At 49.5% G+C, this 12409-nt stretch overlaps 2 protein-coding genes across 2 annotated transcripts in view; one reads left to right on the plus strand and one right to left on the minus strand.

Moving 5' to 3' along the window:
• The first annotated feature begins 2567 nt into the window (after positions 1-2567).
• On the plus strand, positions 2568-11772 carry TMEM179B (transmembrane protein 179B). The gene is made up of 5 exons (XM_026717663.2): positions 2568-2872; positions 4175-4359; positions 4910-5044; positions 7064-7142; positions 10712-11772. The coding sequence occupies exons 1-5, from the start codon at positions 2774-2776 to the stop codon at positions 10859-10861; spliced, it is 648 nt and encodes a 215-aa protein (XP_026573448.2). The 5' UTR covers positions 2568-2773; the 3' UTR covers positions 10862-11772.
• COPA (coat protein complex I subunit alpha) overlaps positions 11703-12409 on the minus strand; it is a 61230-nt gene continuing 60523 nt past the window's right edge. The window contains exon 33 of the mRNA XM_087913831.1: positions 11703-12220. Coding sequence (XP_087769957.1) covers positions 12161-12220 — 60 coding nt within the window. The 3' untranslated portion in view covers positions 11703-12160. The remainder of the gene's footprint in view (positions 12221-12409) is intronic.

Genomic DNA, 12409 nt, shown 5'->3' on the forward strand with positions numbered 1-12409 from the left:
CAGCATCCAACCAGTTGGGAGTTCCTGGTGCTCCAATGTTAGAACCCCCCCCCCTCCAAACCATCCTGGGGCCACTTCCATCCAGGACCTTTTCCCAATCCTTTGGAAGCTGCCCCCCAGGAATTGCAGCGTGGCGATCTGGGGCTACCCCTTGGAATCACCAAGCCCCTTTCAAAATTCAGAGGAAAGGGAGCGAATGTGTTGTAGGTCCTCTTGAGTTCCCCAGCCATGTGCTGATCCGGCCTTCTCTCAATTTTGCAATAAAATGGAACGATGAGATCGGTACTTAACCCTTCCCCCCCCCCCCAAAAAAACCCTCCCAACTCTGCTTTAACCAGAAGCCCAACCTGCAAAAAAAAAAGGGGGGGGGAGGGAAGGGGAGGCAGGACTTTTGTGGGAGGGGTGGGTCCCTCTTTGAAATTTTATGGGGCAGAAAGAGAGCGAGCAGAAAAAAATGGCTTTGATTTTGTTTGTTTTTTTAAAGGGGCAGAAAATACGTGTGATTTGCGAATGGAAACCTTTTTAGCTAAGGTGAATTGACTTGAAAAACACTTTGGAGATAGATCCAGTTAAAATGGTGGGGGCTGTCTGCTGATTTCCAACCCCCCCCCCAAAAAAATAAACTTAATTCAAAACAGCAGCAGTTTTGCTAGATTTGTTCCTGCTCAGGGATAAAAAAAGATCCTTCCCCGAGTTTATGCTCGGATTTCATTGGAGGTGAACTTTGGAGTCTGGGATAATGAGTCTGAAAATTGTGTGTGTCTTTTTTTTTGGGGGGGGGGGGGTTGTGTGCAGGAAGTGGGCCAAGGCCAATCCTTGATCCGTTTGGAAAATACATTAAAAATAAATGGTGGGAATCATTTGAGAACGTTTCCCCTTCCAGTCGTAAAACGGAAACGGTTTATTCAAATGAGCGCAGAAGATGGTTTTGCAAAGAAAAGTAAAAAGAAATTGAATTTCCTGTTTTCTAGAAAAGGGCGGGGTGAATTTCTCCTTTTCTGTCCCTCTGGCTGCTAAAACGGACAGGCTTTGCCGACTGGGAATTTAAGGGAGCCCGTGCAAATATATCCCAGACTGCCTGCTAGGCTAAAATGCAGACGGGGTAGCTTGTAGATCTTTCTGTTCTTCAAATAGGGTCCTTTTATCGTTGCAATTTTCACTCCCTTCTCTAGCCCGTCCCTGAGATCTAGTTTGGCATTTCTCAACCTTGGCAAGTTTAAAATGGGGGGGGACTTCAACTCCCAGAATTCCCCAGCCAGCAAAGAAAGTGTGTTCGTTGCACTGATGGTATTACCTCGTTGGGTAATGAAACACTTGCCAGTAAATAGCCACGCTCAGAAAGTACCATAGTCCGCCTCGGCAATCCCTGCTCCTTGGCAGCACTGACAATGTTACCTAGTTGGGTCATGAAACGTTTGCAAGAAAACCACCAAGCCCAGAAAGCACCAAGTAGAGTTCAACCCTGGGCCGGTATAAATCTGGTATAAATTGCAACCTCTTTATTAAATGCCTCACAAAGTGATGTGTTCTTTGGACTAAAACACAAATCGAGAGCCCCCAATACACAAATGGCTGGGGCGGCAGCAGCAGCTGCTTTTATACACATTTGCAAGACTTAAGCCGTAGTCGTTAGCAAGCCACGGGGATTAAAGGCGCAATAAATAAATGAAATAGCTCCAGTCAAGAATGTGGCCCCCCCAGGCAAGGCCTTCACTAGTAAAGTATTAGAGCCCCCCCATCCTTCTGTCCCTAACTAACTAGGTTGGTAAGTCAAACCTTGTAGCTAATTTATCTGCAACAGAAAAAGGGAAGTCAACTCCTGGCCTTGTTATCCAGGTGCCACCTGGGAATTTTAGGGCAAGGACGGTTCAAAGGAAAAACCGGAAGTGAGCAAAATGAAGGTGTTTGGTTTTATTTATTTTTTTTGCAAGAAAATAGGATTTCTGAGGCTAAAAGCAGCTAATACCACTCCTATAGTTGCATGGTCTCACCAGGGTTCCCCACCCACACGCACCTCCACTGCCCCCCTTTGGATAGGCCCAGGGTGTCAAACTAACCTGCTAAACCCTAAGTTGTTCAAGCAAGGTATTTTGTCAAACCCTGGTTTGTTTAGGCAGATTAGTTTGCCAAACCCTGGTTTGTTCAAGCAAGGTAGTTTGACAAATCCTGATTTGTTCAAGGAAAATAGTTTGCCAAATCCTGATTTGTTCAGGCAAGGTAGTTTGCCAAGTCCTGGTTTCTTCAAGCAAGATAGTTTGACAAATCCTGATTTGTTCAAGCAAGGTAGTTTGCCAAATCCTGGTTTATCCAAGCAAGGTAGTTTGCCAAATCCTGGTTTATCCAAGCAAGGTAGTTGCAAAGGAGCTTTTTTTTTTTCCCCCCAAGAGGCAGCTGGACTTTGTTCTTTCTTTGAATCCATTTTTGCTTCTTATCCAAGAAGCTTCAGAGCCGAGGAAGCTTCTTGGAGGAGAAAAGAAACGTCTTCCAAGAAAAACCAGAAAGTCCAGTTGCCTCTTGCGGGGGAGGGTGGAGGACAAAAAAAGGCACCTTTGTCCCAACCAGGGCCCGGAGGACGGAGACTCTTTATGACACGTGGGACTCCAACTCCCAGAATTCCCCAGGCAGCAGAGCCTTTAATAGCTGGGGGATTCTGGGCGTTGGAGTCCCCGAGTCTTAAGAGCCGGGCTGCTCCGCCGTCCCCCCCTCACCGCTGCTGCTGCTGCTGCTGACGCGTCGGGCGGGGCGCTTGCCTGGCCCCGCTCCCAGCCCGAAGATGGCGCGCCCGTCCGGCTGGCTGCTCCTGGAGTTGGCGCTCAACGCCGCCGCCCTGCTCGCCGCCCTCGGCTGCGCCGCCGCCCTCGGCCTCGCCCAGGTGAGCCGCCAGGTGGGGGGGGGGCCTTCGGGGGCCCACCTGCCCCGCCGGTCCGGCTGCTGGGGACGGGACGGGACGGGACGGGAGGTGTCCCGTGACCGGGAAGCGGGGGCGGCCGCTCTCTTCCCCCGCCCCAGCGACGGGGCCCGGAGAAGCGGGGCTCCCAAGGGGGCCCCCGCTGGCTGGGCTGAACCTGGGCCCCAACCTGGGCCCCTCTTTAAGACTGGTGGACTTCAACTCCCAGAATCCCCCCAGCCAGCCATGCTCGTGGTCTATTAAAAGCTCTGCTGGCTGGGGGGATTCTGGGAGTTGAAGTCCCCAAGTCTTAAAGGGGCCCAGGTGTTCTAAGGCAGGGGTCTCCAACCTGGGCCCCTTGAAGACTGGTGGACTTCAACTCCCAGAATCCCCCCAGCCAGCCATGCTCATCATCTATTAAAAGCTCTGCTGGCTGGGGGGATTCTGGGAGTTGAAGTCCACCAGTCTTCAAGGGGCCCAGGTGTTCTAAGGCAGGGGTCTCCAACCTGGGCCCCTCTTTAAGACTGGTGGACTTTAACTCCCAGAATCCCCCCAGCCAGCAAGTCCACCAGTCTTCAAGGGGCCCAGGTTGGAGACCCCTGCTCTAAGGCGCAGGGGGACAGGCAGGAGCTCTGGGTTCAGGTCTGAGGAAAGGAGGGGTAATTTGTGAAGCGAGTTTTGCCCCGTTTGACGACCTTGCTTTCCCCGTTATTAAGTGAACCACTGCAGTGGATAAGTTAATAATAACCTTGTTGTTAAGTGAATCCGGCTTCCCCGCATTGATTTTGTTTATCAGACAGTTGCAAAAGGGGATCATGTGACCCTGAAACCGTCATAAACATGTTCTAGTCCCGCCTTTGGCACGGAAGCCGACTGGACTTTGGGCCAATCACCAGGAGACGGGGAGTTGGAGTCCCGCCTTTGGCACGGAAGCCGGCTGGGTGACTTTGGGCCAGTCCCTCTCTCAGCCCGGCCTACCTCACAGGGTTGTTGTGGTGGGGAAAATAGGAGGGGGGAAGGTGGGATGGATATGGCTCACTGCTTTGAGTTATGAATACGAATAACAAAGGCAGGATTGAAACAAAATGGAAGAAGAGAGGAGAAAAAAAAAAGAAATCTATGGCGCAAACACCTCCAGCCCGTCTCCGTTGCAGCCTTCAACCAGGTCTTGGGTTCTGGATCCCATCCTCCACAGAGACGGGGGGATCAACACCAGAACTCTCTTTCTTTGGCCAGCAAGCCACTCCTCTGCTGCCCGCCCTCCTTCTCCCTCTCTCTCCTCCTCAGGGGAGCTTTGGCGGCCGGTGCATTCTGTACGGGTCGGTGGGCTACAACGGGACGCTGAGCCTCCTGAGTTCCAGTCCTCCCTCGCTCTGCTACTTCATATCCGCCGTCTCTGGGCTGACGGCCATCTTCACCCTGGTCTCTCTGCTCCGTTGCCTCTACAGCTTGTGCTACGGCGACGGGCACTTGTGAGTGAGGGGGCCGGGAGGGGGCTGGACCATGGGGTTGGGGGGTGGGGGCATCACCAATGGGCTGGGATGGAAAACAGAGCTGAATTCAGTGCCTGGGAATTTGGGAGGGTTGGGGGGTGGGGTTCGTAGAGGGGATTAGAAGATGAGACTCATCAACATTCTTTCTCAGAGAGTCAAGGACATGTTGCCCAGCACCTGGAGGGGAGTGACTGGAGGGATGTCGCCAGTGGTGGGGTTCAATTTTTTTTTACTACTGGTTCTGTGGGCGTGGCTTGGTGGGCAGGGCAGGGGAAGGATATACTGCAAATTCCCCCTTCCCTCCCCACCCCACTGACCTGCTTTCCAGCTCTGTTCTCCTGTGCAGGGCAACCAAAGGAGACCCAGCTGGGACTCCATGGGAGGCAGAGAAGAGATGGGGTTGGCGGGGCCAGTCGGAGGTGGGATTGATGCTGGTTCTCCCAACTACTCCAAATGTCCGCTACCGGTTCTGTAGAACCGGTCAGAACCAGCTGAAGACCACCTCCGATCCCAGGTGCTTCTCCTGCAGGGTCCACTCCTGGATCAGGACGTCCTTGGTGGTCTCGGCCACCTGCCTCTTCTTCCTTCTCGTCTCCGCCTGCGTTCTCCGTGTCGGCATGGACGTCTTGTGCGGCTCCATCCAGAAATCCAAAGCGGCGGCAAGGTAAGGACCCGGGCAGAGGAAGGGCTCGGCGAAGGATTTCTTTGGGCTGCATTCGGACAAGTTCACCTGGATGGGGAGCAAACCCCTTTCGTGGCTTCACACAGGGCCTGGAACGTTAAGCAAGCAAACGGGTCAGATTATTTGCCCCACCTGCTGAATCACAAAAAAATAGAATAGAGAATAGGACAGGACAGAGTTGGAAGGGACCTTTGGAGGTCTTCTAGTCCAGCCCCTGCTTGGGGCAGGAAATCCTACACCACTTCAGACCAATGGTTATCCAATCGATTCTTAAAAACTTCCAGCGTTGGAGCATTTACAACTTCTGGAGGCAAGTTGTTCCACTGGCTAATTGTTCTAACTGTCTCAAAATTCCTCCTCAATTCCAGGTTGCTTCTCTCCTTGGTTAGTTTCCATCCATTGTTTCTTGTCGTGCTTTCTGGTGCTTTGGAGAATAGCTTGACTCCCTCTTCTTTGGGGCAGCCCCTCAAGTATTGGCACATTGCTATCCTGTCTCCTTCTCTTCCCTAGACTAGCCAGGCCCAGTTCCTGCAAACATTCATCGTATGTTTTAATCTCCAGGCCTTTGATCATCTTAGATAGATCCAGATTAACAGTTGGAAGGGACCTTGTAGGTCATCTAGTCTAACCCCCCACCCAAGCACGACACCCTGATCCTTCTCTTCCCTAGACTAGCCAGGCCCAGTTCCTGCAACCCTTCATCGTATGTTTGAGCCTCCAGAGACCCCTCATCATCCTGGTTGCTCTTCTCTGCAAGATATATAATATATAAATAGCTAACGGAACTTGGCCTGTGGTGCAAATGATCCTGGGAGGCCTTTACCTGACCAGATTACCTGTGTTTTAAGTATGCAGTGATGACACACTGTAGTTATCAAATAGTGCATCATAGTAGTAGTACTAATAGTAGTAATACAACCCATTTTGGTCACCACATTACGAAAAACTTCAGACATTGGAAAAAGTTCAGAGAAGAGCAACTAAGATGATCGAAGGCCTGGAGACTAAAACATACGAAGAACCGTTGCAGGATTTGGGTCTGGCTAGTCTAAAGGAAAGAAGAATTAGGGGGGATAGGATAGCAGCCTTCCAGTATTTGAGGGGCTGCCCCAGAGAAGAGGGGTGGGGTCCATTTATTCTCCAAAGCACCTGAAGGCAGGACAAGGAACAAGGGATGGAAACTAACCAAGCAGAGAAACAACCAGGAATTAAGGAGAAACTTCCTGACAGTGAGGAGTATTAGCCTGTGGAACTGCTCGCCACCAGAAGTTGTGGGTGCTCCATCACTGGAGGCTGTTAAGAAGAGACTGGACAGTCACTGGTCTGAGATGTTATAGGATCTCCTGCTTGAGCAGGGGGCTGGTCTAGTTGACCTCCAAGGTCCCTTCCAGCTCCATTCCATTCCATTCCATTCCTCCCTGTTCTATTCTATTCTATTCTATTCTATTCTATTAATTCTAATTCTAATTCTATTCTATTCTTATTCTATGCTATTCTTATTCTATGCTATTCTATTCCATTCCATTCCATTCCATTCCATCCCATCCCATTCCATCCTATGTTCTGTTCTGTTCTATTCTATTCTATTCTATTCTATTCTATTCTTATTCTTATTCTTATTCTTATTCTTATTCTTATTCCTATTCCTATTCCTATTCCTATTCCTATTCTAGAATAACAGAGTTGGAAAGGGACCTTGGAGGTCTTCTAGTCCAGCCCCTTGTTCAGGCAGGAAACCCTATCCCATCTCAGGGAAACGGCTGTCCGGTCTCTTCTTTAAAACCTCCAGTGCTGGAGCAGCTGCAGCTTCTGGTGGCAAGCCGTTCCCCTGGCTCATTGTCCTCCCTGTCAGGCAGTTTCTCCTCCGTTCCAGGTGGCTTTTCTCTTTCCTAAACCTCCGCTCCTTCCTTCCTTCCTTCCTGCCCTGCCCCGCCCTGCCCTGGGCTGCCGGAGGGCTTGTTCTTAGAGGGCCTTGCCAACCCCTTGTTTCCTTCCGTGCAGCTGCCCAGAGGCCCAGCAGCGCCCCTGGACCCCGCCTCATCACCCTGGAAAGTTCTACGACAACCTCTACGCGGCCCAGGTGAGCGGCTTCCTGAATTCATCCCCAGGCACCTGGAGCGGGCTTCCATTTGTTCTGTGGGTGTGGCTGGGTGGGCGTGGCTTTTTTTTTTTTTTTGTTGCAGCCAATCCCCCTCACCCGTTTTTGGGGCCTTCTGGGCCTCGGAGGAGCCTCTTGGGGGGCGGGGCGGGGGCGAGGTGCTTTTGCTCCCAGAAGGCTCCCCTGGGACTAAGAAAGGCAAAAAAATGGAGGGGGACTGAGCCCCTCCCTCCATTTTTTGGCCTTCCTGGGCCGAATCCTGGCAAAGCTGATCATATGAACAGCTGATTGTAGGGGGGGGGGAAGAAATAGCTTAAGGGGCCAGCGTCAGGCGGGCGGGGTCAGTGAGCATCGGGTGGGCAGGGCAAGCGAGCCGGGGGTGACTGGGTTGGGGGGGGGGGGGCAGACAAAATTTACTACCGGTTCAGTGACCCATGCCAAATCCTTGCTCCCGGTTCGCCCGATCCGGCGCAAACTGGCTGAATACCACCACTGCCACGCACCCGCCCTTGGTTTCTCCATGCAGGAGGGCACAAGAGGCTCACCTGAACATCCAAAATGCCTTATTTTGGGGGGGAAAAACTTAAAAGGTTGCCTGGGATAATCGCCCAGTGATCCCAGGCAGCTCACAACCCTTACAAAAAGAATTGCAAAAAAGAATTGCAAAAAGAAGAATTGCAAAAAGAAGATAAAACTGACCAGGCCGTGCCCACCGTGTGCCAGACCCCTATCATGCCAGGGACCCCCATCCACACAGCCCACTGGGGGGGGGGGAAAAGAGGTGGGTTTTCATGGCCCGTGGAAGGCTAAAAGCTAGCAGCAGGCACCCATAGTCGCACGATCAAAATTCGGATGCTTGGCAACTGACATGTTCTTATGACGGGTTGCAACGTGATCCTCTTTTGTGACCTTCAGACAAGCTAACTCAATGGGGCAAAGCTAGATTCATTAAACAAACTGTGCTACTAAATTAACCACTGCAGTCATTCCCTCAACAACGGTGGCAAACAAAAAGTTGTAAAAAGAGGCAAAACTCAGAACCACTTTCTCTTGGCAACAGGAATTTGGGGCTCAATTGGTGTCAGTATGTTGAGCATGAACTATTCTTTTTTAAAATTCATTTTTTTTATAAAAAAAATACGTTTTTACACAATCAAAACAACACAACAAAACAAGACAAACGCAATCTTTACAATGTTGTGACATCTACTTTCCCAGTTTTTGTTAACTATCTACCTGTACGGTACATATGGTACATATATACATACCTACATTTATTTGTTTATATTATTTTTTATTCTGACTGTCTTATCCTCCAACCAATTATTCCATTTTTCCAGACTCTATAATATTCCTTCTCTTCCTTCTCTTGTAATTCCAACATGAGTTTTACCATTTCTGTAAATTCATCATTTTAACAACTCCATAATCCTTTGTGGAGTGGAGTCCGGGCAACTGAATGGAGTTAACAGGGAGTTTACTGGCCGGATGCCCTCCCTGTTGCCAGGCAGAGTTTTGTTTGGCAGATATATTCTCATTGTGCCCAGAAAGAGAAATATCTGCCTCTACCTAGGATTGAACTCACAGGGGAGGGTGCTGCAGAAAAAAACCCATTGCCATGCCCACCCAGTCACATGAGCACCTGGCCGGGCCCAGCATGCCCATAGAACCAGTGGTAAAAAAAAATAATGAATCCCACCCCTGGACTCTCCACCCTTGGCCACTTTAAGACTTGTGGACTTCATTTCCCAGAATTCCTCAGCCAGCAAAGCTGGGAGTTGAAGTTCACGAGTCTTAAAAGTGGCCCAAGGGTGGAGACCCCTGCCCTAGAACAGCCATCTCATTTTAGGAGACTGGATGGAAGCCATCCAAAGCCTGAGACCTGGGAGGGAGCAGGCCCACCAGGACTCACCCACCTCCAGCGGAACTCAATGAACCTGCTGTCAGGATTCCAGCAATCGCCCTCATGAAATCATGATCCTCGAGCCAAACTTCAAAAAACTTCAAAGGATTCATTAGAGGCGACTTACTGGCCCTGCCCTGTAGGACGCCAACTCTGGCCTACGTCATTCACAGGCCCCTGGGACCCTGTTTCCCCCTCTCCCCCCCCCCCCAGGTGTCTCATAAACCAGGTTCTCCAATTGAGCCTGATCACAAGCTTGGTGTCAACGATCACATTCTCCAATTAAATATATTCGTGGGCAAAAGCTCTGGTATTTCAGTTACAATCTTTTAAATATAAGAGTTGGACTTTTGCTTTCCGTCCCTTTTTATGGCAACTACTAAAACAGGCATGTTTTATGAGTTGAAAAAAACCATTACTACCCACCTGCCTTCCATGGAGGACCTGTATATCCCACACGAGTCCAAAAGAGGGCTGTGAAAATATTTACAAACCCCTCACATCTTGGACATAAACTGTTTCAACTCCTTCCCTCAAAATGACGGTATAGAGCATTACACACCAGAACAACTAGACACAAGGGGAGTTTTCCCCCGAAAGCCATCACTCTGCGAAACAAATAATTCCCTCAACGCTGTCCAACTATTTACTAAGACTGCATTACTCTTACTATTAACCTTCTCATCACTCCTTTTCACCCATCCCCTCCCACTTATAATTGTAGGACCGTAACTTTGTCGCTTGTATCCTATGATTTATATGGACTGTTTCCTAGTATGATTTGATTGCTTATTGTACCCTATGACTATTATTAAGTGTTGTACCTGATGATTCTTGACTCTTGACGGATGTCTCTTTTCTTTTATGTACACTGAGAGCATTTGCACCAAAGACAAATTCCTTGTGTGTCCAACCACACTTGGCCAATGAAGAATTCAATTCAATTCTATTCTATTCTTTATCTAGTTTCTTTTCTTTTCTGTTCTATTCCTTATTCTATTCTATTCTATTTCTATTTCTATTTCTATTCTATTTTCTATACCATTCCATTCCATTCTTTAAACTGTTTCCTAGTATGATTTGATTGCTTATTGTACCCTATGACTATCATTAAGTGTTGTACCTGATGATTCTTGACGGATGTATGTTTCTTTTATGTACACTGAGAGCATTTGCAAGACAAATTCCTTGTGTGTCCAATATTGCCAATAAAGATTCTATTCTATTCTATTCTATTCTATTCTATTCTATTCTTTATCTATATTCTTTACTTTTCTGTTCTATTCTATTCTATTCTATTCTATTCTTTATCTATATTACTTATTACTTTTCTATTCTATTCTATTCTATTCTATTCTATTCTATTCCATTCCATTCCATTCCATTCTTTAAACTGTTTCCTAGTATGATTTGATTGCTTATTGTACTCTATGACTATCATTAAGTGTTGTACCTGATGATTCTCGACTCTTGACGAATGTCTCTTTTATGTACACTGAGAGCATTTGCACCAAAGACAAATTCCTTGTGTGTCCAACCACACTTGGCCAATAAAGAGATTCCGTTGATACCCGAGGCCTTCGGTTGGAGTGGTTGTCCTCCAAGGTCTCCATCTTCCCACCGACTCTCCTCTTTTCCCGTCCTTCAGGCAACCGCTTGGGTGAATTTCTTCTTCTGGTTCTTGATGTGCTTCCTGCTCTTCGTGGAATGCATCCGCAAAGCCCCCTACCAGCCCGTTGAGGAGGAAAGCGCCCGGACTGACAAGACGGCGCCTGCCTTTGGCGACCAGTCTTCTTGAGGACGAGGGGAAGCGCCACCACGGCTCCCCCAGTTCGGACGGTCGGCCATCTTCTACCCAGGTGGCAGAGGGCACCACCTAACTTGCTTCGACCAGAGAACTGGACTGTTGAAGGTGTTCCCCCCCCCCCCTCTCTCTCTTGGGTTACCCAGAACGGCGTCCGGAAAGGTCACAACTGGAGCACCTCTGGAATTCCCTCTCCTATAGATTCACCCCCCCCCCCAACCCAATCAAGTTCTCGTGAAGGTAACTACGGAATAGAGGGTTCCCACACCCGAGGGCCGCCTGGGAAGGACGATCTTGCCAATGAAGGTCTTTGTTATGTTGAGCGAAGTGCGATGAAGGTGCGGCGCCAACACAGCCCGCTTTTATCGGCAGCCAACGGTTGACTTTTTGTGTGTGTGTGTGTGTGTGTGTGTGTGTGCCTTGAAGACCGCAAACACCCTTCGGTCTGCTTCTTCTGATGTTGTCTCACTGTCTCCGCAAGGGGAGCGCCAACATGGTGACGGTGTTGAAATTAGGGCAGGGGGACTCAGCCTCTCCATTGTCTCATCATGGGATGTTCACTAGCGAAATGGAGACTCTCTCTCTCTCTTCCGGCTACCCTACTCCACCTGGTTGTTGGTGTGGATAAAAATGTCAGGAACCCCCACCCCAAGTCCTTGGCTTCTGGAGGTACCCTGGGGTCAAACCCCGAAGGACAGGTCCACCTTATCTCATTGGGGGAAGAAGGGGAGGGGAATTCAATTGGGAAAAACTCGCATCTTTCCTTCCGATTTTGTCCGGGTCTTAGGCAGCTTTTCGTGCAGACGGAACCGCCTTAAAGCAAACAAATACACTCTTTTCTTGAACTCGTTTGTCTTTATTGAGTCTGAGAACGTAAGAAGAAGCAGGACGGGCGCGGGAGGACAAGGAAGAAAAATAAGAAAAGATGGGAGAAAGAGGGGTTCGGTTCAGCATACAAAACAAGACACACCCCCCCAATTTTCTGACTCTTGCTAGACCCTCCCTGGGGAGTTTCTTCCAGCTTGACGCCCGGCAGGCGTCTGAAGGGATGTTTCTCGACTTTGACAACTTGAAGATCTGTTGGACGTCGACAGACCTTCAAGTTGTCAAGACTGAGAAGATGCTATAACTGGTGGGGGGGGGAACAGACTGGATATCTTGAATCTCCCAGGACGTCCCGGGTCCCGTCTGAAATGCTACAGGAGATGATAAGGAAAAGCAAAACACTTGGAGGTGGTCACTGGACAGGGCCCAAAGTGGACACGGGGGTGGGGCTGCAAGACCGGGGCCGCCTCAGCGGAACTGCAGAGGGCTGATCCTCAAGCCGATGACATCTTTGCCGATCTCCGTCACCTGCATCCAAAGGAAATATCATTAGTGATTCCTCCCCCAGAATTAAAACATGAAACAGGGTGGCTGGGGAATTCCAGAAGTTTTTATTTATTTCAGAAAATGTATATGGCTGCTGTTGTGGCCTGTCGGCCTCCGGCCCCTCAACAGCTGAATCGGAGGAGGAGGAGGAGGAGGAGGCGTGAGAGTCAG

This window comes from Pseudonaja textilis, chromosome 16, assembly GCF_049901715.1.
Source record: "Pseudonaja textilis isolate UNSWEBS1 chromosome 16, rPseTex1.2, whole genome shotgun sequence".
Lineage (NCBI taxonomy): Eukaryota > Metazoa > Chordata > Lepidosauria > Squamata > Elapidae > Pseudonaja > Pseudonaja textilis.

Excerpts from the sequence above, each read along its gene's own strand:
- TMEM179B (XM_026717663.2), top strand. The coding sequence starts at position 2,774 with ATGGCGCGCCCGTCCGGCTGGCTGCTCCTGGAGTTGGCGCTCAACGCC. Across the intron at positions 5,045-7,063 it reads AAATCCAAAGCGGCGGCAAG|CTGCCCAGAGGCCCAGCAGC; the intron begins GTAAGGACCCGG and ends CCTTCCGTGCAG. Across the intron at positions 7,143-10,711 it reads ACAACCTCTACGCGGCCCAG|GCAACCGCTTGGGTGAATTT; the intron begins GTGAGCGGCTTC and ends CCCGTCCTTCAG.